The sequence below is a fragment of the Cryptomeria japonica genome, chromosome 5, assembly GCF_030272615.1.
Source record: "Cryptomeria japonica chromosome 5, Sugi_1.0, whole genome shotgun sequence".
Taxonomy (NCBI): Eukaryota; Viridiplantae; Streptophyta; class Pinopsida; order Cupressales; family Cupressaceae; genus Cryptomeria; species Cryptomeria japonica.
The window spans coordinates 924,816,218-924,843,652 of NC_081409.1; the positions used below are offsets into that span (position 1 = coordinate 924,816,218).

A 27,435-nucleotide genomic window follows, 5' to 3' on the forward strand; every position below is an offset into this window, starting at 1 on the left:
AGGTTAGGGTTTCTTAATTGTAACCATCTGAGTTATACCTGAACTATAAAGGCAAATATGTAACATTTGTATAGGATCTTCTTTCTTTTCTTCTACAGAAAACTTATGTTTCTTTGTACTTGTAAAATTTTGCCTTGCCCTTGCATGAATAAAATTCATCTATTTTCCTACATTTAGTTCTTTCAACTTGTGTAATGTTTTTACCCTTTTGTCTAAATGCATTTTAATTTGTTTCCTTAGTATAGATTATTGTGTTGATTCCTTGTGGATATCATCTATGAACTGGATCAATTCCTCCTGCTATCTTGCAAATTCCAACCTTCACTCTGCATTTTGGAAGCTACTTAGGATAGAATCATGTGCATGCCTTGGGTGGTTTTATTTGTGTTTTGTGCAATCATAAGAAGGGAAGATCACTTTCAATCTAGGTACAAACCTTATTTCTCTTCTTTCAAGCAACCCTTCTCTCTCTCCCTTTTCTCTGTCAGATCTTAGATTAAGATTTTCATGTGTTGGGTTGGTCCAACACCTGCACTTAGATTGGAAAGGAAGTTGGCCTTCTCTAAAGATTCAACCTCACATCTCATAGGGTCCCACACTTGAGAGGTTGATTCAATGTTTCAAAAAGTTGATGATCAAGCCTGATCATCGCAGGGTGCAAACTTTTGTGACAATGTAAACAATACTGATAATGTTTTCTATATTAAAGGCTCGAATCATAACATTTTGAGTGTTGGTCAAATGTGTAGAAATATATATAATCTTGTTTTTTAGGATGATGGGTGTGAGATCAAGAAAAGGTCTAGAACTCTAATTGCAGCAGGAAAGAGGATAGATGGAAATGCATATCAATTGAGGACTGCTAGTGGGTGTTGTCTGATGGTGTAGATTACTGAGAGTTGGTTATGGCGTCGAAGGATGTCTCACATTAAATTTGATAATCTAGTGAAGATCAGTTCAATTCAAGTGTGAGATATTTGACAAAGATCACAAAACCTGCTAATACCATTTGCAAAGAATGTCAAGTTGGAAAGCAAATAAGGAGAACTTTCAAAGTTAAGGAACAATCTTCTACTAGACTATTGGAGTTAGTGCACACTGATCTTTGTAGTTTGACCAGAAATAGAGGTCAACAAGGTGATAGGCATTTCATGCTCTTAATTCATGATTACTCTAGAATGACTTGGGTTACTTTATTAAGAGAAAAATTTGAAGCTCTAGAAAAGTTTAAGAAATTCAAGGTCATGGTTGAAGATGAGATAGATAGAAAAATCAAATGTTTTAAGTCTGAAAAAGGTGGATAGTTTACTTCTGATGAATTAAATACCTTTTTTGAGAATCGCGGGATAAGAAGAAATTTGTTTGCTCCTAGGACATCACAACAAAATGGTGTAGTTGAAAGGATATGATTGAGAAGAATCAGACTTGGGAACTTGTCCCAAGACCTGCTGACAAGAATGTGATAGGAACTAAATGGGTATTTTAGAACAAACTGGAGGAGGATGGATACATAGGAAGAAACAAGACAAGACTTGTATTAAAGGCTATTCACTAGTAGAAGGAATAGATTTTAACAAAACTTACATATTCTGATGTAACAAGAATTGAAGCTATCTGAATGTTTCTAACTTTTGTGGCACACAAGGATTTCAAGGTCAATCAGATGGATGTGAAGTCTGTATTCCTGAATGGAGAACTAAAAGAGGAAGTATATATATAGAATAGCCAGAAGGATTTAATATATCAGACACCCCGCATATGGTCTGCAAATTGAAGAAGGTGTTGTATGGACTGAAGAAAGCTCCAAGAGCTTGGTATGCAAGGCTTCATAGGTATTTGCTAAAGCAAGGATATCAAAAAGGTGCTACAAACATTAATCTATATTTTAATGTTGTAGAAAATGACATCTTGATTGTAGTTGTTTATGTGGAAGATATAATCTTTGGAGGAACTGATGGATGTGGAAGAAGTTTCTGATGAGATGCGAGAAGAGTTTGAAATGTCTATGATTGAGGAGATGAATTTATTTCTTGGTATACAAGTTAGTCAAAAGGATGATGGTATATTTATTTCACAATCTAAGCATGTTAAATAAATGTTGAAGAAGTTTGGAATAGAAAATGCTAAACTTGCATGTACTCCTATGGCTACTGGTTGTAAGTTAAGAAAAGATGTTGGATCACCGAATACTAGTCAAAACATATACAAACCAATGATTGGAGGATTATTGTACCTGACTTCTACTAGACAGGATATCATGCATGTTGTTTGTCCTATGGCTAGATTCCAACAAGATCCCAGATAGACACATGTTGTTCCTGTGAAAAGAATTTTTAGATACTTAGAAGGAAATCTGATAGCCTTAATCACTGCCCTTCATGAAAGGGAATTATCTTTGAAATCTAGATGATAATTTTTTTTGCACACAATCTAATCCAGAAGCATCAAGAGAATTATAACATGAATTATGGAAATCTAATAGCATACTTGAAAGGAACAGAAGATTATAGTCTATGGTATCCTAAAAGATTTAATTTCACTCTTATTGCCTATACCGATGTAGATTGGGCTAGTTGTGTGGATGACAATAAAAGTACAAGTGGGGGTGTATTTTTCCTTGGACCCTAGTTAGTTTCTTGGTCAAGTAAGAAAAAAGACTCAATATCTTTGTCTAATGCTAAAGTTGAATATATTGTTGCTTCTACTTCTTGTACTCATGTATTATAGATGAAACAAGCTTTAAAGGACATTGGAATACAGTTCTATGAACCTATTTCAATATTTTGTGACAATAATGGTGCAATAAACATTTCTAAGAATCTGGAACTGTATTCAAGAATGAAACACATTTCAATTTCGTGCTACTTCTTGAGATATAAAGTTTTGGAGAATGAAGTGAAGCTTGATTATGTGTCTATAAAGGAACAAATTGTTGATATCTTTACTAAGCCACTTACTAAAGATACTTTTGACTATCTCTGGGAGAAATTGGAGGTTATTGCCACTCCTTTTCTAAACTAAATGCATATAGAAATGCCTTTGTCTAGTGAGCTTCATGAATACTATTATTTTGGACTAATGGTTTGGGGCTACCTCTTAGGGGGAGATAGGTGCAGTTGTAGTTTTTTTTAAAGAGTTGAACAAAATGAGCTAACAGTTTTTGTATTCAAACCTTTGTCCTTGATGGGAAAGGGAGAAAGACTGAGAAGATGAAATGTCTGGCACAGAGGGAGAGAATGTGAAATGAATTGTTTCTTTGTTTTTGGAGAATTTTGTTATGAGAGCTATTGTCATTGTCATTGATGTGTTGTCATCAATGACAAAGGAGGAGATTGTTGCAAGGTTGATCAAAATGAGCTACTTATGTGTTGTCATTGATGTCAACATACCTTGGTTGACATTAGTGACTGGTTGGTATAAGTGATGTTGAGTTTTCTTTGCAGTTGTGTTGAGAGATTTTCTCCACATATCTTTTATGTTGTATGTATATTCACGTAGTTTGGATATGTTATTAAGATATGTTTAGAGATGTTATATTCTAGATTTGGTTCTTTGAATTGTTGTGATGAGGAAGTTGTGTTTACTAGTATGTTTGATAGTGTTTGACAGTGTTTTTGTATGAAGTGCATTATCTGCATTTCTCCACATTGTGGTTTTTGGCATTGCGGTTTTGGAGTTAATTTGATCATGTCCTTAGTTTCATTCTATTTAGTTGGCACATGTTCTTGGGCTTCAGAAGCATGGTTTCAAAGTTTGATGGTGTTTAATCTAGGTTTGACCGACCTCGGGTGTTACACTTCATATTATTTCTCTGATGATTATGGATTGTTGTATAACATGTTTAATGTTTATTTTGGTCCTAATTATGATGTGTTGTGTTCCACTTTATATTATTTTCCATCACGGGAATTTTTAGTGCCGACCTAATTTGAATTGCAACATGTTCGATTGAGATGCTTAGCCGACCTTGGGAGACTTTGCATATGGGAGAATGATATAAATAGAGGTGTGAGTATGGTTGAAGGTGTGTGAAAGAAAGTGAAATGCAATGAAAGTGTATGAAAGAGGATCTATCTTTCTAGCTCTTTGATGATTGACATTTGACTTGGTGAAAAGTGTTGAGTAGTGTGAACTTTCATGTGTTAGCTACCAGAAGCAGTGAGTAGAAGGTGTCTACAGATATTTTGGTTGCAGAAGTACATTAGTGGTTGATTCTTTCTCTTTTATTCTTCTTCATTTTGGCAATGAGTCTCTCTTTCTTTCTCTTGGGTAGTGAGCCCTTTTGGCACTGTGTCTTTCTTTGTAAAAATCACCTTAACTGGTGTCACCCTAACAAGTGTTCATATATTGAGAATGGAATTCTTTGTGGTTTTTCTCTAATAGGGTTTTCCACGTAAGATCTGTTGTTTCATTGTGTATGGTGTGATATGGTTTTCATGCTCATATCTTTCTGTGGATTAAGTGTTAAAGTTAAGAAATAGATTTAATATTTTATACAACTGATTCAGCCCCCACCACCCTCCTCGTCTCAATTGTCTTGTGCGTTAGAATATTCAACACACCCAACCCCCAACCTTCAATTCTTAGGTCTCTTGTTTTTGGGTACTTCCTCACCTTCTAACCCCAAATTTGCCTGCAATAAATGTGGTAGGTAATTGCTAAGTAAGCTAATTTCTTATAAATAGAAGGTATTTTCAAGTCTCAATTCAACTTTTGAGCATTTTGAATCCTAGGGTTTCCTTTTGATAATTGGTTGTGTCCTAGTTGTCTTTATAAACTAAAAGATGGTGGTTGATTGTGTGTGCACTCTCCATTAGTGGTTAGAGGTCCTGTGTTAGTTGTCTAAGGTACCTTCATTTTTGTCTTTCTATTTTTTTTGTTTTTTCTAGTTTGTTTGTGTTAGGGTAGTTCTTTAGAGACTCAACATTGTTCTCTTTACTTTTCTCTTGCTTCTTATTGTTTTTGTCAAGCCCCCCTTCTAGAATTTTCCTTAATCATTCAATGGGCTTCACATGTACGTTGTTTGGGTTTATTGGTTTTTCCTTAACCTACTTGACCCCTGTGCATGCCTTTGGGATCCTTGTGTAGTGAGTTGGAGTTTGTCAAGTAAGCCCCTTTAAGATTTGAAAATAATCTAACCTAGGTGATGAGGTTTTGAAATTGAAGTCAAAATCTGAATGCAAAACTAGAGATATAGGAAACCCTGTTCACTAAAACAGCTAAGAGACAAAATAGGAGTTCACAAATTTTTGAGGATCAAACCTTAGGGTTCACCTTTGCAAGTGTATAAACTTAGGAAGAAAGATGATTGGAGATCTTCAATCCTTGACCAATGCTAAGTCTTTGAAGTTCGATGGTAAGAATGAACAAATAACATTACAGAGATTGAAGGCCCCACCCTCAATCCTTGCTAAAGAAAAAGCGTTTAAGTATGTTGAGCGTTGATGATCAGAGATAACCCTTACGAGTTCCCTAAAGTTGAAAAAATCTTATACCCAATCCCTGACCCTCGATGTTGATTTAGCCTTTGGTCAATTATATGTTGAGCTTTGGGGGTGTCATTCCCTTTGTTCACTTTTGGAAGATCTATCTCATAAGTCAGATCCCCAACCCCCTCTTTAATAATGCTTCATTTACTTATGCACATTTGATTGTCATACATAGATTCATAGACCCAAATCCTAAAGCCTTCATATGGACAATTCAAGCCCTATCCCTGATCCCAACCTAAAATTAGTGTTGTTTGCTTCTAAAGCATAGAAACTTGTTTTTAATCAGTATTAGAGCATTTCATGAAGGATTTAATTAATAATACTAATGGTGCTAATATATATTGACTTATATCATATGTTTCCCTAACATAATTTCTTTGTTTTCACAAGTAATGTCAGAAGACAAGATGAACGTCAAAGAGACTTCAATGAAGTACATGTTCCAAGGCTACTTCCCTCCATCTAAGCTGGTGTTTGTTGATAGAGAGATCACAAATATAGATTTGGGTCACATTGACCTAGACAAGTTATTAAAGAGAATGACAAACTAGGCTAATAGGACTCCCTAGACAACATCTTTGGTTAAATTTGTCCTAGTATAGGGAATTGCCTTCACGGTAGCTCTTCAATCCATGGACCTAGTGTTGGCACAAATAAACAAATACATGATGTCTTTTCACAAATGTGAATGCAGAAAGAAAGTTTAACATGTGTATATGCCAAATCAAAAACCCATTTATACGTATAGAATTATTTCTAGACAAATTGAACTCAAATTTGCATATTAAAAGGATTGTAGGTTTCAATTTAACTTTGCAAATTTTCAATGTCGAGACATAGTTTAAACAACTCAAAGAAAATAATGGAGATTTGGATCAAATATAAAATTCAAACTAGAACTACCAAGTTACACTCCTTTGTGATGTCTTCCATGATGTCACAAAAAATCCTCCACAAAGCCAAAAATGAGATTTATGCTTTAAAACTCGCAAATACACTTAGAAATGTTAGGATTAAGGTGTCATCTACCTTGCAAATCCTATAACATGGTTCCAAAATCCTTGGAAATTATCCTAAAGAAGTTACGATGTATCAAGGGAAAATATTTTGTAATATTTAATCTCACTATTATTTGTAATACATTCATGAGGGGCGATGGCTTCCACTAGTAGCTATTAAGTTGGGTTGTGAACACAATTATTGAATATTGTTTTCCCCACATGTGGATGCCTAGAAATAAATATTAATAACTTAAGAAGTTTTAAAATGAGTTACCTTTGGGCTTCTCCAAATCGGGGCTTGGAAGAGGCAACATGTCTCTCGGTATTCTATCATTTATTGCATTCAATATAATGTTTATCTTGCAAGATTAGGTGCCCAAGTTGGTAGGAAAACATTGGAGCCAAAATCAATTCCTTTTGGCATTGGTGGAGGTAATCCAAGGGTTGTTCTTGCATTAAGGAAATAGGATGAATATATAGAAAAAATGAACAAATTGAATTCTAAGTTTTGGAAAGGTTTGTTCAAAATTTTCAAATAATTGGAGGTACTTGAGAGTTAGTTTCTACTTAACTCCAACTTACCAATAAAAATAAAGCCATTTAAAGAAGGTTAACAACTTATATGTGTAAAATAAACTCGTAAGATAAAAATCTCACACTAACAATTTCAATTAATACATACCCAAACACCTAATTAAACACAACTTACTGATAGCCCTCCCCCTATAAACTCCAACTCAACAATTTTGATCTTAATCAACCTTATTGCAAAAAAAAAAACTTTGGAATCTTATATAATTTCCACTTAATTTTAGATTTCGAGGAAGCACGAAATATATATGGAAATGAGCTCTGCTAGGGTTTGAGGTTATGTACTTTTTTCAGACCGCATTTACTGCGAGATTCTACAGTTTATTATGGCTTCGACCAACTTTAGCCCAACAATTGATGTTGGTGTTGGAGTTGTTGCAATGGACCCTCATGGCGCCTTAGAACAAACACCCTCACAAATTTGTTCTGAAAGTGTTTCACAAGGTATGTCCTCGCCTGGTGTTGTGCTTCCTATTCAAGATTTTGATAATGCATGTGAGTGGCTTGAAAAATGCACTTTGATAGGTTATTTTGTGGGTAGGATCCCTCCTAAAAGCATGCTTTGTGACTGGGTTGCCAAAGCCTGGTCTCCTCATGGAGTCTGGATTGATGGCGTCCAAAGCCTCACCAAGGGTTTCTTTTTGTTTCTCTTCTCGAACCCTTCCCATGTTGAGGCTATCCTCTCTCATGGGCTATGGACCGTTTGGTCTTCCCTTCTGGTTTTCCAGCATTGGTCTCAAGACTTTTTTGTCTCAGATGATAAAAAGTTGCGAGTCTCGGTCTGGGTTGAGTTCCCTGGTCTTCCTTTGCCTTTTTGGCCTTTTATGCAAACTATTGCTCAATTTATTGGCAAAGTTATTTGTCTTGAACCAGACCAATTTTTTAATGCTCGCCCTCAAAAGAGGGTTTGCGTTAAGGTCAACCTTTCCCACAACCTAAAAGAAACTGTTGATATTCAAGTGGGTGGCAATACCTTCACCCAGAAGGTGCTTTATTCGAACCTTCCCAACACTTGCTATCGATGCTAGTCGGTGGAGCACAAAATCAATGATTGTCCCTTGGTTGTACTGAAAATGAAACCCCTGGTTAAGGAGACCAACTCTCGACCTGTGGAGGGAGCTAAGAAGGATGAATGGACCACTGTGGTTCACAAAGGCAAGAACTTTGTGGCTTCTGCCCAAAATCCACCCGTCGGATCAAGTTCTCAGCCGATGACGGAGTCTCCTACATAAGCACCGTCTGCCCAAGTGGTCTCTACATCGTCTGCTTCGGTTTCAAACCCTAACCAGTAGGGGAAGGATTCTTTTGAGGGTGTCGTTCAACCCCCTTGGGTTCGCACTCCTCAGGTTGCGTCTGTGATTTATGCTCCACACTTTGCGCTGCTCTCATAGCCCTTCAGGGCATGGTGAGATAGCAGATGGTGGTTTAGAGAAAATAAGAGTTATTTCTAGTGGGGACTCTCTTCCTAGTCTCAGTTTATATTTTTTGCACAATAGCTTCTCCTCTCTTGGTGACGAGGATGACATGCAAGATTTTTCATGAATTACATCTCATGGAATGTTCGAGGTCTCACAGACCTCACAAAAAGTATTTTGTTAGAGATGTTCGTCAACGTGTTTTAGGCCTAGATATTCTTTGCCTCCAGGAAGTTAAAATAGTTGGTTTCATGCTTACTGCTACATGTTGTGTTATTTGGCCAAATAGCCTAGTTTTTGCTTCCCAGCATGAGGCTGGTTGAGGTGGAGTTGCTACTCTCCTTTCACCTCGTTGGCTTTCTACGGTTATTTCTCACGGTTTTGATCCCATGCGGTGCATTGTATGGGTCTTGCTATCAATTGATAATCATTTTGTTGGGATTGTTAATGTTTATGCTCCCAATGATGCGGTTGATAGATCACACTTATGGCGATGGATTGTTGATACTCTCCCACCTGCAACTTGGGTCATGTGTGGTGACTTCAATATGGTTGAGGTGGCGACCGATAAGGACAAAATTTTGCCTTTTCAATGGGCAGCTGGCGAGAGGGAAGCCTAGTACTATATGCATAATAAGTTGGGTCTTTTCGACCCCAACACCAACCGTCATCGCCTAGGTGGGGTCTGACACACTTGGTCTAATTTCAGAGTTGGTTCAGACAGAATTTTTAAAAGGTTTGATCGTGCTATGATAACTTCGCAATCTTTTTTTTCTTTTTTTGAAGATCAAGATCTGTCTGTCACTCCTCTCGTTGATGTGATGTTGTCCAATCACTTCCCCACAAAGTTTAGCATTGAATGGAAGCCAACTAGGTCATGTCCTTCCAAGACGCAATTCTACCTCAACACGTCTCTCTTGTATCATCAAGCCATGATGACCCACATTCAAAGGGTTTGGAATTTGGAATCAAGGCCTCATCATCACACTGGTTGGATTGCGTGGTGGAATGACACCATTAACCACTCTACGAGGTTTCTATGCATTTATGACAAACAACTTGCCATGTACCACAAACGCTCGTATGACGCGACCACCAAAGATTTTTGTGTTGCCACAAAAGCTCTGGTCTTGAATCCTTTTGATTCTAACCTGCAACTTTGGTTAGCCCAACTCTGTCATCGGAAACAAGTTGCAGATAATTACTCTGTCAGAGGAGCTCAAATAAAAGCCAGGTTACATTGGCTCAAGGTGGGTGACAGGGCCTCCAAGGAATTTTTCCTGGTTTTGTGCGCCTGTCATACCTCTGTAGGGATTAAGAAAATCAAAGAGGGGCATGTTGTTCTCACCAAGTTGCCTTATATTTTGCAATATTTTGTCTGTCATTATGAGAAGGTGTTCACAGCGTAGGGAAACTCTCCAACCAGAGCCCAAGCTTTGCAAGATTGCTTAGTTGTTGTTCCCAAAAGGCTTTTCGAGTCTCAGCAAACCTTTTGTGATCTCTTACTAACCATTAATGATCTCAAGGAAGCCATTTTTTCTATGGCAGATGATAAAGCCCCTGGGTGTGATGGTTTCCCTTGCGAGTTCTACAAATCCCTTTGGCCTTGTGTTGGTCCTAACCTACATAAGGTCTACCTTAAAGCTTTTCACTCCCAGTCCCTGGGAAAGATGCTTAACCGGGGTAACATCAAATTTATCCTTAAGGTTGGGGATCCAGAGGACACTTGCAATTGGAGGCCTATTACCTTGCTCAATGTCTCGTATAAGATCTTTGCCAAAGCCTTGGCTCTCAAGATTCGTCATCTTCTGCATTTGATCGTTCGTCCGGAGCAAACTGGATTTATCAAGTCCAGGTTTATTCTGGATAATATTATTACTGTTTGGGAAGGGATGGATTGGGCCCGACGCTCCAAACAACAGGCAATCTTCCTTAAGATTGACTTCACTAAAGCATATGATCACATTGAGTGGCCATTTATTTTGGCTATGCTCAAAGCTCTTGGCTTCAGCCCCAGATTCATTCAGTCTATCTAGATGTTATTTGGAGATGCCTCGACCTGCATCACCATCAATGGTCGTTAGTCTGAGGCTTTTGGTCTTTTCAGATCCATTCGTCAGGGTTGTCCTCTGGCTCCTGCTTTATATGTTCTTGCGGTGGAGGGTTTTGGGTACTTACTTGCTAATGCCATCTCTGTTGGACGTGTCTGTGGAATCTCCCTACCTGAGTCACCTTCTCAACTTGTTAATGGCCATTTTGTGGATGACTCCTTTCTCACTCTCATTGAGGAAGAAGATAATGTTCAAACTGCTCTTCAATGTCTGGACACTTTTTGCTTGGCTTCCGGCTCGGCCATTCAATGGCACAAGATGTAATGTTATAAGCAATCTTTTCTTCCCACCCCACCTTGGATTCTTCAATATGGCTGGAAATGGATTCATCATGGCAAAAAAAATTGCTTTCTGGGCATTCCTTTTTCCTTTCAAGCTTTGCCTGTGGATCTTTGAAATGTTGTTTTAGCCAGAATTGAGAAAAAAATAGCCTATTGGATTACCAAGCTTTTTTCTCTGGCTCGCAAATTTCAAATTTGTTCGAGGGTTTTGGTTGCCACTCATGTTTATTACTCTTCATGTTGGGCTCCTTCCAAGGCCTCTTACATGAAGTTGGAAAAACTTTTGCGGGCTTTCTTTGGGCCTCTGGTTCCGACCATTAAGGTTTTCATAGTCGCTTGAGAGTATTGTTGCCTTCCCAAGGAGTCCAGAGGGCTCGGCCTTATTTCTATCCAGAAACAAGGGCTTGCTTTATGTGCTAAATGGATCATCAGAGCCTTATCTGGCGACGAGGCTTTGAAAATCCTTCTTCGGCATTGCATTTCTTCAGGTTTTCCTGCCAATAGGTTGGCTTAGAAGGGGATTGGTTTTCAAACCCTTCTCATTATGAAAGACCTAGTTCAGATCCAGGGTACTTTGTTGTTAAAAGCATCTGGTCTGCTTGGGAAGCTATTAAGCCTTGATTTCGGTGGGCGGGTGATGATTTTCATGATGGGATCTCCATGAATCAACACAACCTCTGGTGGTCACCTCTTTTTCAGGTGCAAGGGCTACCATTGGCCAAAATCTAGGGTGTTAGTGCTCTGTGTTTTCACAAACACGGCATTCGAACACCTAAGGACCTATTTTCCAAAGTTTCTATGAGTCTTCGATCATGGGATGACCTCCAGGTCCAGTTTCGTCTATCTCGGCCTGATAAACATACTTATGACCTTCTGGTTTCGGCCTTGCCCTCACACCTGTTACATAAGCTTGGCATTCAGTTTGTCAAACCTTGGTGGAAGGATTGGAAGTGGTATCCTTGGACTGCTTTCACCAGCTACAAACCCAAAATGGGTTATCTTTGGTTGGTGCCCCGTTTGCCTATGGTCCATATTCTTAACCAGCGGTGGCATTTGCAGTCTTCTCAGAAATCCTGGAGACTTGGGTTTCTTGCTATTTGGTCCGCCGCCACTAAACCCAAGATTGCACACTTTGCTTGGTGTGTGTTGAAATGTGGCGACTAATCAACAAAGTACTGTACACTCAACACGTATCCTTGCCGAGGTTCGGGGCCAAGCCGGGCCCCAGGCAGGGGTTTGGGGCGGCAGCCCCCGAGAAAAAAAAATTTTGCCATTTTTTTTGTTGATGAAAACCGACATTGTAATAAAACCCTAAAAAAGGCCGACTTTGTTTGTTGCCCTAAAAACGCATGTTATAAGCAGCTGGGATGCTTAAGGCATTGTAAGGTTGATGTACTGTTTTTGCTAGATAATAAGAAAGATTGGACGGCTGTGTATGGTGGACGTAACCCATTCTGGGTGAACCATGTTAAATCTCTGTGTTATCTATATCTTGTTTTATTTCTTTATCTTTTGTATTTAAATCTGCATATAATTGTTAGTTCATATTTGCTTCGGATCTGCTTGAAACCCTAACAATTGGTATCAGAGCGAGGTTTTCTGTAAATTGGCAGGACTTTCAGATTTGAGTGGGAGCAATGGAGGATTTCAAATTCAAGGTCAAAAAGTTTAACGGCCAGAATTATCAGTTATGGAAAATGCAGATGGAGGATTACCTGTATCAAAAGGATTTGTGGCGGCCATTGGAAGGAAAGGCAAAGAAACCGACCACAATATCAGATGAAGAGTGGGACATTTTAGATAGAAAGGCACTGGGATCCATTTGATTGTGCCTTGCGTCGTCTGTAGCATTCAATATAACAGAAGCAAAAACGACTGTAGATTTGATGGCAACATTGGCTAAGCTGTATGAGAAACCCTCGGCTTCGAATAAGGTATTTCTTATGAAGCGTTTGTTTAATTTGAAAATGAGCGAGGGAGGATCTGTAGCGGAGCACTTAAATGAATTTAATACAATTACCAGTCAATTGTCTTCGGTAAAAATTAGCTTTGTAGAAGAGGTTAGGGCTCTCTCGATTTTATGTTCTTTGCCAGAAAGCTAGAATAGCTTGGTTATGGCTGTAAGTAACTCTGTCTCTGGTAAAAATACTTTGGTATTTGATGATATTGCTGGTGTTATCCTAAAAGAGGAAATGTGAAGGAAAAGCACAGGTGAGACTCCAACATCATCGAGTAGTGTTTTGAATGTGGAGAATAAAGGAAGATCAAAGGAAAGAGGAAAAGGCCCTGGGAATGAGAAGTCACGAAGGAAGTCAAAGAAAAGACGCTCTCAATCTAGAGGAAAGGAAGATTGCTGGTACTGCAGAAAGCCTGGTCATCTAAAGAAAGATTGTTGGTCTCGGAAAAACAAAGAAGGAGACAAAAATGAAAATGACAGTAAGGAAGCTAATATTGCAAGTAATACTTTACAAGATGCTTTAATCTTATGTTTGGATAATGTTAATGATTCCTGGGTAATAGATTATGGGGCTTCATTTCATGCTACACCCCATAGAAAATATTTTCTAGATTATGTGCAAGGTGATTTTGGATAGGTATATTTGGGTGATGATGAGCCCTGTCAGATTGTTGGAAAAGGAAAGATAAAGATCAAGTTGCAGAATGGTAATGATTGGTTTCTGCAGGAGGTAAGACATGTTCCTAATTTAAGAAGAAATTTAATTTCTGCAGGACAACTAGGTAGTGAAGGTTGCATAGTTACCTTCTCAGACAGTATGTGGAAGGTCACTAAAGGATCATTAGTAGTAGCTAAAGGTGCGAAGGTAGGCACATTATATCTGTGTACTGGTAACACTTACTCTACCTTAGCTGCTACAGATAAAGTTACTGCAGGGACAACAACAATAAATGTTGCAAGAACAGATTCGATAATGTGGCACCATAGGCTTGGGCACATGAGTGAGAAAGGGATGAAAATCCTTCACTCCAAACATCTATTGCCAGGACTAAAGAAGATTGATTTAGAGTTTTGTGAAAACTGTGTTTATGGTAAACAGAAAAGAGTCAGATTTCTCAAGGTTGGGAAAGAGAAGAAGAGTAAGAAGTTAAAGCTTGTACATTCAGATGTATGGGGACCAGCTCAGGTATCATCTCTTGGTGGCTCTTGTTATTATGTTATTTTTATTGATGACTCAACCAGAAAAACATGGGTATATTTCCTAAAACAAAAATCAGATGTTTTTGAAACTTTTAAGAAATGGAAAGCTTTGGTTGAGAATGAGACAGGAAAAAAGTTGAAGTGTCTCAGATCGGATAATGGAGGTGAGTATTGCAGCAAAGCATTTGAAGATTATTATTCCTTAAATGGGATTCGAAAGCAGAAGACAGTTCCAGGAACTCCACAGGAAAATGGTGTGTCAGAGAGAATGAATAGGACCATCATGGAACGTGCGAGGAGCATGAGATTGCATGCTGGATTGCCCTTACTTTTTTGGGCAAATGTTGTACATACTGCTGTCTATTTGATAAATAGAGGACCTTCAACCCCTTTGGATGGTGGTATTCCAGAGGAGGCATGGACTGGTAAAAAGGTAAATTATTCTTTTCTAAAAACTTTTAGTTGCGAAGCTTTTGTCCATGTTGATAAAGAAAACAAAACCAAGCTTGATGCTAAATCTCAGAAATGTACCTTCATTGGATATGGGATAGATGAATATGGCTATCGGTTATGGGATTTTGAAAATAAGAAAATAATTAGAAATAGAAATGTTATATTCAATAAGAAGGTTATGTATAAAGAACAGATGCAAGAAAAGAAACATGAATAGGACAAACAAGAATATGTGGTGTTGGATGAGATTCTTGAAAATGAAATGCCACAGGTACCTGATGCTCAGCAACAACAGATTGTCCCACAAACTCCTGCAAGTGTTAGACATTTTACGAGGACAAGTAGACCCCCTGAAAGATTTTCTCCTTCTTTGTATTCTATTTTATTAACGGATTCTGGTGAACCAGAAGAATATGAAGAAGCAATGCAAGTGGATGCCAAACAACAGTGGCAGCTAGGCATGAAAGAGGAGATGGACTCCTTGATGAAAAATAAGACTTGGGACTTAGTCCCTTTACCTGCAGAAAAAAGAGCCTTGCCTAACAAATGGGTTTATCGGCTGAAGGAGGAGGAAGGAGGTCAGAAAAGATATAAGGCCAGACTTGTGGTAAAAGGTTTTGCACAGAAAAAGGGTATAGATTATGATGAAATATTTTCTCCAGTTGTAAAAATGACTTCAATTAGAACTGTACTTAGTCTTGTGGCTGCAGATGATTTACATCTTGAACAATTAGATGTCAAAACAACTTTTCTCCATGGAGATTTGGAGGAGGAAATTTACATGTTGCAACCATAGGGATATGAGGTCAAAGGTAAGGAGAACTTGGTGTGGAGGTTGAAGAAAAGTCTGTATGGCCTTAAGCAAGCACCCCGACAATGGTATTTAAAATTTGATAGTTTCATGGTTAAACACGGTTATCATAGATGTCATTCTGATCATTGTGTATATTTTAAGAGATTTGATAATGGCAGTTATATTATCCTGTTGCTTTATGTTGATGACATGCTTGTTGCTGGGTCTAACATGCAACATATAAATGATCTTAAACAGAAATTAGTCAGGTCATTTGCTATGAAGGATTTGGGTGCAACTAAGCAAATTCTCGGTATGAGGATTACACGGGACAGGAAAAATAAAACCTTGAATTTGTCCCAAAGTGAGTATATAAAGAAGGTGTTGAAAAGATTTAACATGCAGGATGCAAAAATAGTTAGTACACCTTTGGCTAGTCATTTCAAATTGACTAAGCAGATGTGCCCAAAGGCATAGGAAGAGGTTAATAAAATGTCTAACATCCCATATTCATCAGTTGTTGGCAGTCTGATGTATGCAATGGTATGCACAAGGCCAGATATTGCACATGCAGTGGGAGTTGTGAGTAGGTTTATGAGTAATCCAAGTATGGAACATTGGAATGTTGTGAAATGGATTCTTCGGTATTTGAAAGGAACTACTACGAAGGCATTATGTTTCAAAGGATCTAATGCTGCTCTAAGTGGATTTGTTGACTCTGATCTAGCGGGTGATATTGATTCACGGAGGAGTACTACAGGGTATGTTTTTACTATAGGGGGAACTGCAGTCAGTTGGATTTCTAGGCTGCAAAAGGTTGTTGCACTTTCAACCACTGAAGCTGAGTATGTTGCTGCTATAGAAGCCAGCAAAGAGATGATTTGGTTGCAATGTTTTCTGAAGGAATTGGGTCAGATACAAGAGGATAGCCCATTGTATACTGATAGCCAGAGTGCCATTCATCTTGCAAAGAACTCTGCTTTTCATTCAAAGACAAAGCACATTCAGCTCAGGTACCACTTCATCCGGACTATTTTGGAGGAGGGTCAGTTACGGTTTGAGAAGATTCACACAAGTGAGAATCCTGTCGATATGTTCACAAAGGCAGTTCCACAAGAGAAGCTGATTTCTTCATCAGTTTCTGTTGGTCTTCTTGATTGATAATTGTGGAATTTATACCAGTCAAGTCCTAGTGTTTTATCCAGCGGATGTTGCATGTACAGTGGTGTCGTGTAGTATCAGTCTCCAAGTGGGAGTTTGTTCGGTGTGGAGCCTGATCAGTCTCCAAGTGGGAGATTGTTGAAATGTGGTGACTGATCAGCAAAGTATTGTACACTCAGCACGTATCCTCGCCGGGGTCCGGGGCCAGGCCAGGCCGGGCCCCGGGCAGGGGTTCAAGGGCGGCAGCCCCCAAGAAAAGCGAGGGTTTGGGGGTAGCAGCCCCCGAGAAAAAAAAAATTGCCGTTTTTTTTGTTGATGAAAACCGACATTGTAATAAAACCCTAAAAAAGGCCGACTTTGTTTGTTGCCCTAAAAACGCATGTTATAAGCGGCTGGGATGCTTAAGGCATTGTAAGGTTGATGTACTGTTTTTGCTGGATAATAAGAAAGATTGGATGGCTGTGTATGGTGGACGTAACCCATTCTGGGTGAACCACGTTAAATCTCTGTGTTATCTGTGTCCTGTTTTATTTCTTTATCTTTTGTATTTAAATCTGCATATAATTGTTAGTTCATATTTGCTTCGGATATGCTTGAAACCCTAATAGTGTGTTCTTTTTCAAGGGTTGCCTTTGGGTTTCAAACTTAAGCATTTAGGGGTTCCCGATCCCCGCTGCCCTTTTTGTGGCCATCTCGAAACTTTTATGTACATTTTTTGGTTCTGTAGAAGAGCTCAACAGTATTGGAGTTGGATCCATGATTTCTTTCGGCCTTTTCGGCCTGATCCATTTTCTTGGCATATGGCTCTTTTAGGAGATTCGCCTAGAATCTCCTTCAAGTTTTCTCAGATATGGCATGCTTTTAGAATGGATATCCTATTTACTCTTCGGAAATATAATGTTGTTATTTTTACTCACAACTCTTTGGATATTAATGTCTCGCTCTATGCTAAAACTCGCATTTGTAATAATGTATTAATGCAGATTCAGGTACAAGCCAATAAAGTGGCTCTTGAGGTGGGCCACTTACAGGAGCTCCTTCGGCATTGGGGCAATGCCCCTTATGCGGTTGCCAGAGTGCCACCGGATTCTATTTCTGTCGACCACACTCTTCCACGTGGTCGCCATCGTGGTCGAAGCTCCTCTGCCCGGCGCTCTTAGACCCTGCGGCCCTAGGTTCCTCACCACTCCTCTCGTGGGAGAGACGTCGTGTGGAGGCGTCGCTCGGCCTCTCCTTCATGGCTCTACCTCGGGGTGGCCTTCTGTTGCTCCTATTACTTTGGCTCCTATTGTTAGTGATGGTTCTGGGTGGCCTGCTGCCACCACCTCTAAATTTCCTCTCCTGGCTCTGGCTATTTCGCCTCCCAGGCAGGAGGAAAGAGAAGGAAAAGACCCAGAAGATGGATGGTCTGTGCCGGACCCGACTCCTCGTCTTGTTGATGTATGGGGCAAGAAAGATGATCAAGATCCTCCCCCCTTGGCTGCCACTGCTTTGGCTACTTGAGGAAGTTTTTTGATGAATAGCTTTGTTTTTTTGCTTCGGTTTTTCGCCATGTGACTCTCACGAAGTGATCTTATATCCCCCAACCTTTTTTTGCGAATATGTACTTTAATATTATTATCTAATAGAAAAGACCTATTCATCAAAAAAATAAAAATAAAAAAATAAAAATTAGATTTCAAAAATCTACCAAATTGAATTTCACATAAAATGTATCTATATATCATTGTCTAGCATACCTCTACCCCTATAAGCCACGTGCATTTTCTGTTCTACTTAATTTTAAGTAAAAACAATAGCATATAATCACTCAGAAGTGCCTTGAAAGTTATGTTGATCTTCTTAAAGATAAATAGTTAACATATTTTGTTAACACATCATAACCCAATGCAAAACACTTTTTTCTATTTAATTCTAGTAATTTAGTGGCAGGAATCCACGGAAGAGGTTTGCACGAATCCCTGATCAAGTATATACCAGAGGGTGGTAGAATAGGAGATGCGAGAAATCACCTCGATGTGAAAATAAGTTTTTTCTGAATAATGAACAAGCCAAAAGGCCTTACACTGCATTTTCAGTTTTCCAGTTCAGTGATAAAATGGATTCTGAGGAACCACCATTGTAGGGATGCTCTAAACCCCGAAAACCTCTAACAGGATGCTCTTGAGGAAATTTAGGAGCCAAATATAGACATAGGGTCCAAAGGACAAAAATAAATACAGCTATAGCTCAGTAGAACCTGTTTATAATTTCGGGAGCATCAGATGTCATCAGAAATATGAATTTCAATAGTTTATAACATTAAATTGGAGTTTTTAGATTTGGTTGTACAAATGATTTTTTATTAATATATTAGATTATTTCTTTTTGATTATCTTTATCTTGATGATGAATCATAAAATATGATCCGAAATATTCATAAAAAAAAATATTTGCATAATCAAATCTAAAAACTACAGACTAAAAAATGCTATCACCTAAGGAGAAAATGCTGCAATGCCAATGCCTCAGCACCCAACTGCTACTAATAAGTCTCTCAGAAAAAGTAGCCTTCAAATTTGCAGGCAGTTTTTTTGGGAGGATAAATCTGAGCCAATTCTGAAGCATCATATGTATTAATAGTCAAGTTTAAACAGCATACTGTAAGCTTTGATTTGTTTTAGGTGATTCATTGGAAATTACACTACCTTCTCTAATAACATCTTATTAATATGATTTCAGATGACTAAACAAATCAAAACTTAGAATGTGCTGTTTAAACCAAACCTACTCAATCATATATTTAAAAAACTAAAAAATATATTTAATTTTTTCTTTTTAAAAAAGAGGCTACTATCTCTGAGGACCTAGAAGCAATTGTAAGAAAACATCTCCATTTTATCACTAGGTTAAGTAATGGCGTTCAGAGGAAAGGAGTTACTCCTCCAGTTTGGCAACTGGTTACGTCACTAATTCCATGGGACATTCACTTGGAGCACTGATACTTGTTTTTACCCAACAAGTTTGAGCAAACAGTAGACAGCAAGGCCTGAAAGTTTTCAGCACCTAGTCAATGGCTGGCTCTGTGTAATGCGCATTAGAAAGCTTTAAATAATCTGATATTCCAAGAGAGATGCAATAAATTTGAGTGCAAAATCATGTGAAACTGTAGAGAGCAGCAGGATATTTAATGTTTCGTAGGACCACCTTATATGGCTGCTTCAAGTGTTTCCTGGTTTTGAATTTGTCATGATGCTCCTCACCCAAGAAAATTCGTAGCGGTAGCTCCCTCCGTGGAACCATTATCAACTAGCTGTTACTGGGCCACAGGCTGTACTATTGAATTCAAAACACCACTTTCTGGCATTTTCATTGTGAAACAAACGAGACTGAAGCTCTTCTGGATACACTGAATAGAAGCATTTTGTACAGAAAAGCTTTGGCACATTTACAAAAGAAGAAAAGTTAGGCAGGACTGATAACTACTTTACACTAAAGCGCTATTTTCAAAATGTGACTATCCAGCATCTCCATTGAAACAAAAGAAAATCAACCTATTTGGAAAAAGATTCAAAGGCCTGTGATTTGGCTCAAATTAATGACACCACTCTTTCTCAGCTGTGTCCTTTTCCTCGATCATAGACGTTATCAACTATTACACGTTATAATCGCATGGCTTAACATACAAAAGCACAGCAATATGATGTCTTTGAATGACAGCTGAACTCCAGTATTACTATATAAGTACACCCTGTTTACTGCAAAATGCAAAGAAATTTCTTCTGCAATTGTTCTGCTTTTGTAGAATTGTGGTTTGGGTAGATTTCTTGTCTCCTCTGCTCAGAATGTATGTTTGAATCAAGATTATATCAGTACACCGTAGAGAAGAATAAGCAATAACAAGGGAAAGAATGTTAAGAGAGACAAAACTCCTTAAAACATCTTATCAGGGATTTTCAAATGTCAGCTATAGCCTGTCCTTTCTGTCTCAGCAATTGATCAATGTCCAAAATGGTCATTATCAACACTTTATTGCTCTTCATGTTGCATTTAAGCAAATCCCATTTTCAAGTGAGGAGCCCTACTTCTATATGAATCTCACTTTATTGAACCAATCAGAATAAATCCGAATGTTACGGACGAACATCAAACAATGTTCCCACTTCATAGGCATAATGCCAAGAAAAACTTTGACGGTGTTCTCATGAAAACACACCTTCCAAATGGAACTTATGTCCTGCTCAGGTTCAAAGCTTGAAGAAGCCAAGGAGGCTGTTTAATATTTTCTTGTTTTGGTCTTTCACCAATATGAAGATCAAGGAAGTTCCTCTCCTTACTGCTTTTCTCACCATCAATATCAAACCTTTGCCATCCAGTCCTACACTTGTCGATATTTTTATGTTCCTTGCCGCTTGCTTGAGTCCCTTCCAATGTTCTGATATTTTCTGGAATGGTGACTTCAGACCTAACTGAAGTTGGAGAGTAGAGTTTTAATTCATCATTAAATATTGGACCTCTGCATTCTATTGGCTGTTCTCTTTTAAACTCTGGGAAAGCCAAACCTAAATTTGAAGGAGTTTTCTGATAATTAGATACTGTTTTACCTTTTCCATATCCAGTACCTAAGGTCAGCTCCACATCACTATCTGGATGAAGAAACATACTGAAATTTAGTGATTTATCTTCTTTTGTAGAATTTTTTACGGCTATTCTTAAAATTCTGTCATCATTGTTTGTATGTGTCACCTTGTCACTCACATATTCTGCAGCAGGCTGTTCAAGATCAAAATTCCTGCAAGTAGCTCTACTAGGTTGCAACCTAGAAAAGTCTTGTGAGCTATCTTTGCTTTCTTTTGGACTCAACCCAATTGGTAGGCCTTTTCCAAGAAAATCAGAAAAAGGGGTGTGATCTCTATCCGTGCCACAAATAGGCAGTCTGTAACTTATTTTGTCCTTGTCTGTCACAAAAATATTGGGTGGATCCCTGACATTCCTTTTGCCTTCTGATGCAACATGATCTGATCCCAATTGAAATATGAAATGACTTTTTTGTGTTGTTGCTGAATCCAACTTTGATTTGCCAAGTGATTTGATTTTAAGATCAGCCATCAACACCTTCTGAACTTGGTATAGACGATGCAGTTCTCGGACCTGCAGGATCCCAAGAACAAACCAAATGCTTCAGAACATTGGAAAATCTTACTTTTTGAAGTATAAAATCTCCTTCCCTCAATCATCCGTAGAACAAGAAAAACTAATTTATATATGGAAAATTCATCTCTGAGCTCTGTGAAATCGTGCATTTCTCATTCAAAAACAATAATCATTGTGCAATTTCATTTGCTTACCTGTCCTTGGAAAATTTCTTCTTGTTTAAGCATTGTCTGCTTAAGAATTTCCCTAGTATCTTGTGTTCCATATCCTTCCATTCTTTCTTGCATGGAATCACTGCAATTGTTGATTCCACTACAAGTTCGATCGTCTTTTAATGGTTTGATCAACTCAGGACAGTGTGGCCAAGGATCTTCAAGCTTCAATATTACTCGTGTTGCCGTGACTGCTTTTTGGTTTGGGAATCTTACATGCAACTTCGTTTCACAATGCACTTTTGCTGCCATTTCTGCCACCTGGACATCCAATTTAAGTAATAAAATAAGATTTTCCATTATAGGAACACCTTGTGTGCATGTAGATTTTGAAACAATAATGAATAAGTAGACTCCTATTAAAATTGATATTAATATCTACAAGTAATGCAGGCATTTTACAACATCTTGTTTGATTTAAATTTTCAACCATGGCTAAGACTCATTGAAAAATAATCAAGTCTCAGTTCAAGTTTAAACTTTTTGACTGATTACCACCTATTTCCCAATGCTAGTGACCGTACAGTCCAGAAGCAGACATTAGAAAATGCTTTATAACACACATTGAAAATTCTAAGACCTAAGATTCATTAGATATGAAAGATACAAAAAATTATAAGTTTATTTCTGATATAATTACTAATCTGCAATTAACTTAATTCGTCAGGGACTAGATCATTTAAGATCTTCGGTCATAAAGGATAGGAAGACATCTAAATCTGTTGGCTGGATAGATCAACAATAAAAATAGGTTTGTGCATTCAATCTATTGTCTGTAAAACGCTTGAACACAGAAAAATGGACTTAAATATCTGTTTGCTGCAATGCAACCTGAAATTGCAAACAATTTGGTGCATACAAAAAGAGAAAATGGAAATGGAAAGAAGTATAATCAGGAGCGAATACAGTTAGGCAAGGCTATTGATATTTACTCAAGCAGGAAACACAAAAGATCTTATCAGTTAAGACTAGAAATGATTAGGAATCCACATTGTTAGTAGGCGAATTAATATTTCATTATGCTGAAAATATCTCTTTCTTGTGACAGTTTATGGATGAGTCATGAGACTATGGCACAATAAGAATATCTCAAGGTAATTGTCTTTTCTTGGATTTCCATCTATAACTTAATCTAACAAGCCTTGCAAAAGGAATGATTGCTTAAGCTTTAGATGCAAATTATGTATGCAAGCACTTAAATCCTTAGAGCATCTTTTTTCTTTTTTAAATGTCTCTACAGGAAACAGTGCTTGGCAACAATCCTTTACTTGGATGAATATTCAACCAGTTTGACAAGAAAATATCCAACAGGCTTTAGACTTGCTCAGAGGCAATTGTACTCGGTTCCAATCTTAGTAGGAGAAACAATAAGTTTTTAGTACAAACAACACAATCTTATCAAAGGAAAGAAGAAGCTGGCAACTAGAGCTATAACCAACTTAAACAGAGTGTTGATGGAGCAACTAAAACAACCTTAGGGCAGAAGCATATGGAGCAACTGTCAAAAATCAACAGTGTTGGCTTAATTCTTCGTTATATTAATTTCTGTGATAAAATCATCAGAACAACAACGCAGTCTTCTCAATCAAAGTTAAAAAAGAAGCCGGGAACTAAAACATTAACCCACTTAAACAAAATTTTGACGGAGCAGCTAAAACAACCCTGGGGCAGAAACATTAGGAACAATTGTCAAAAATCAACAGTGGCAGCTAAATTTTTCATTATATTAATTTATGTGATATAACCATCATCATGTCCAGTATCGAAGCTTCAACCATATATCTCAACTCCAGACTTCAACTCTGGCATTAGAGACCTGGTTGTGATAGGCAACTGAAAAAATGATTATTTTAACAAAACTTAAAATTTGCGTAGTCCAAATGAATGTCTCCATTGTCACAATTTCAGATTTTGGAAGGGCTCCTCATATAACATTCAACTCGAGCTTGAACATAGGAGAATGTACAGAGGGGTAAAGAGTTGGTAATCACAGATCTGGTATGCTATCCTCCTTATATGGAGTAAAGTCAATAGACCCAGTAACTGCCAATGTTCTCAAAAGGCACTGAGACTGATGAATCAGCAGTTTTACCTCCTGACGAGTAAGAGCTCGTGCAAAAACAATTTGCAAATTTAAAGACAATACTATTCATTTCTCCTCCAAATTAGTCCACACCTCCTTAGAGTTCTTTGCAGTAATGGCCTTAAATATTTTGAAATCAGGGCAACATTAGCAATTCTCTTTTTATCCTACTGTTTCTGTTTCATTGCAGTATTATACAATTCTGGGATTCAACTTATCTACATATCTCCACAAGACCTGTAGAGTGAATGCGTTCATTTTATGCTTCTTTAGGTGGAACTCTTCCCCATCAAATTTATCTATGGCACGGTCTGATCTAGTCGCTACTTATCAAAGCCACATATTCTTGTTTTCTAGTTTTGGACCTAAGATAATTTTCTTTAGGGCTTGTTTCAAACTTCTTCCAAGATTTGTTCCTAAACCTTTTTGTCAAATGCCTTGCAATCCTATCCAGATTCCACATTAACCAACAACTTCGCTCAAAATTTCTTTCAAACAGTTTGCAAGCCAACTTACAAATGCCAGATAACTGGAATTCTACATGTGCGCATGTGAAGATGTAAACTACAAACCTTATCTGACTTATCTGTTTGACATTTCAAATGCTAGTAGCAAATTCTGCTGAATATGCAATATGCATGTCCTTGAGTTGCTAAAGACAAATGCGGGCATACAGATCAGGCATTGCCATTTTCAGTTGGAGAAAACTCCGCAGAATGAAAACAAAAAAAAATGCAAGCTAAGATTTGAGAGAAGATAAGCAGAAGAACAAACAGCCCACATTGAAAAACAGTTTCCTTGTTAATGCATGGTTCGATTGATAGATGCGATAGGTTTGAAGAAGGGAACCCTTCATATGGTTTAAAATGCCCTCTTTCATAACTACCACTAAAAACTTAGCTCGTGTTTTATGGTAATACCAGAAGAATGCCAAAACCAAGAACATCAAATGTGCTAGATGTTCAAGCCTTAGGGACAGACAAAATAATGAAATGCTGCACATATATGCGCGCATCATTAACTGAAAAAAATGATCCCACGAATTTATCTACATCCAGAACTCCAAAAACACACACTTCAGATTTGTAGTTAGCAGAGCCGTCCTTTTTCGTTTGGTTATTTCCCAGAGGAAGTGCTTGGCATGATGAGTCCTGAAGATAATTCCCAAAAACTGTTGTCTGAATGTTGACTTCGGCGTTCTGTCATTGCAGGGGATCGAGATTGAGAAGAAAGAGAATGAGAAAGCCTACGGAATATAGCAAACTCGGTAAGCAAGATCAGGAGTTTAATAATAAGAATTCCATTTGCAGATCCCCTTAAGCTTTATCTATCGATACCAAGCTGCAAGTCTTTTTCTGTTTCCTGCAGTAAGAGACTGGGCATGTCAAATGTCAGGGGGGGTCCATTAAATTTAGCAGTAAAAGATCACCTGACTCAAAAGTCTTATCTTGGACTGCTTTACGAAAAAATTCCTCTAGTCTAAAGCCACGCACTTACAGGAGTTGATTTCGTTTCTAGTTTTCGTGCGGGTTCTGGACATGTCCCTCTCAGTAACGTCATAGTTATGAATACCCACCTTGAAGGAACTTTGATAAGCCTGTGGCCTTTGACCAAACTCCATAAAAATTATTAGCAACAAGGGTTGAACTTAATATGAAATCCCAAACTACCTCGTCTCCTAAAGTTCCATGAGACTAGCTCCCAGGAAAAAAAGCACTGGATGAACTAGCTTGTATGTTGTGCCACATCTTCTATATTACATTTTGCATTAGATGTGCAACCTTCCTATAGCGATTTGTCTTGAATTCTCAGAGAATTATGCACAATCTGACCTTTAGTTGGAGCAATCCACATTCCAAACCACATAGGAGGCTAGTAGCTCAGTAGCAAGAACATCCATTGTGTGCCCTTGGTTAGAATCTTAACTGGCACATGAAAATTTCAACAAACGGAAATTGTACTAGGATATCCTGAATTCGGTAGATGACTAAATATACATGAACATCGTGTTGGGCTGGCTATATGTGCCATCAAAATTATTTCAGGCATTTTCTCAGAGAAAACTAGACACGTAACCAGCACAAAACCCATATGCCAACGCTCGCTAATGAATGCAAGTTATCCAAGTTTTTAGATACAAATGAAATAAGAAATAGAGGACCAGTTTGGAAGAGAAAATCCAAAAGCCCCTGGTAGAATCCTTGCTTATTGGTTCATACATCACTATGGGATCCAATTAAGATAACTCTAATCCTCAAAGAAAAATAATCCTGTTATAACCATTGCACTTCAACACCCCATGTGACGAAAACAGCCTCCAAAATCCTGATCTTGATACTGAACCCAATAAAGCATGCTAATGGGGACCGTCTAACTGTGAAAATTTGAACATTGCAAACAAATTAAAGAAAAAAATCCAATAAAAACTGTAGCAGCAAGTTCTTTGCTAAATGTGTGCTTGGGGAAAATAATGACGTGTGTTCCCTCCATAAGACACTGTAAAAATCAACAAACTTTGAACCTTGTAATCTTTTAAACACACTGCTTCTTAAATACAAAAGCAGCTCTCTCCAAACAGATAGATCATTGGCATATTTTCCTTCCAGATGTGTGCAGATGCAAATTTTTACGGTGAAAGCAAAAAAGGAAAATCATACAAGGTCCTACTTTTGGACTAAAATGTCAACAAAAAAATGTTCCTATCATAGAACTTCACCTGGTAATCCCTGTGATGCTTCTTCCAACTGAATTTTTTTCTCTGGTATGTCCATGAATATCAACATCAATACAAATGGACACCAAACACCTAATAAGTGTGCTTTGAATTCTCAAAATTTTCATTCTCCATAACATATCTTGCAGGCTTTCACCCCTTACCAAATACAAATCTAATTGGTTTTGCCAATGTTTCTCCACCACTTCAAGCACAATGATATCTAACAGATAGATTGTAAGGAGACCAACAAGAAGGAAACTTAGAATACAAAATAAAATTAAAAAAATCAATTCCCCTCTCAGATCTAACCATTACTATACAATAATAATATTAATAATGGCACTAATAATAACAGTAGTAGTAAAAACAGGGTGGGGGAGAGCAGAGCAGAAGATACTGAGGCAATGATGAAAGAGGATGAAGTGATGATGTCTATAGTGTGCAGAAAAGATGATGTAGAAAACAAAATCTCACTCAAAGTACCTTGTAAGCCTACGTAAGCATATGAAGAAGATATTCCAGACAGCACTGCACAAATAAGATACTAGAGACACAGATAGATGATAGATAGCTAATGTGCACTTGTCAGTTTTCTCTAAAATATTTTATATATTTATTTATTTATGGGATGTGGATATGGATTGGAGGTTTGGAATGATTATGCTTCGATTTGCTTTTGGCCTTCTTGTACTTGTTGGTTGTTTGAGGAGCCCTGTCATACGATATATAAATTCAGTAATTTATGAATATATGTATAGTAATGGAGATTGGCTATGCAGGACTCAACGACATAAATTGCAGTAAATAGAAGTTCGTATACTTTGTTTTTTTCCTCC

At 37.9% G+C, this 27,435-nt stretch overlaps 1 protein-coding gene across 2 annotated transcripts; it reads right to left on the reverse strand.

Moving 5' to 3' along the window:
• Positions 1-19,234: 19,234 nt before the first annotated feature.
• LOC131066261 (uncharacterized) lies at positions 19,235-27,166 on the reverse strand. 2 transcript variants are annotated; one of them, XM_058000988.2, is made up of 3 exons: positions 27,083-27,166; positions 21,783-22,061; positions 19,235-21,585 (listed from the first exon to the last, which is right to left on the reverse strand). In XM_058000988.2, exons 2-3 carry the CDS (start codon positions 22,050-22,052, stop codon positions 20,665-20,667), a joined length of 1,191 nt encoding a protein of 396 aa, XP_057856971.1. In that variant the 5' UTR covers positions 22,053-22,061; positions 27,083-27,166; the 3' UTR covers positions 19,235-20,664. The 2 variants fall into 2 exon arrangements, with proteins under 2 accessions (XP_057856971.1, XP_057856970.1); XM_058000987.2 differs by lacking the exon at positions 27,083-27,166 and adding an exon at positions 26,600-27,050.
• Between the last annotated feature and the right edge of the window lie 269 nt (positions 27,167-27,435).

Bases quoted from the DNA above. Each gene is read 5' to 3' on its own strand.
- LOC131066261 (XM_058000988.2), bottom strand. From the start codon at position 22,052: ATGGCAGCAAAAGTGCATTGTGAAACGAAGTTGCATGTAAGATTCCCA. The intron at 21,586-21,782 runs GTAAGCAAATGA...GGGATCCTGCAG, and splicing joins AAGAAATTTTCCAAGGACAG to GTCCGAGAACTGCATCGTCT.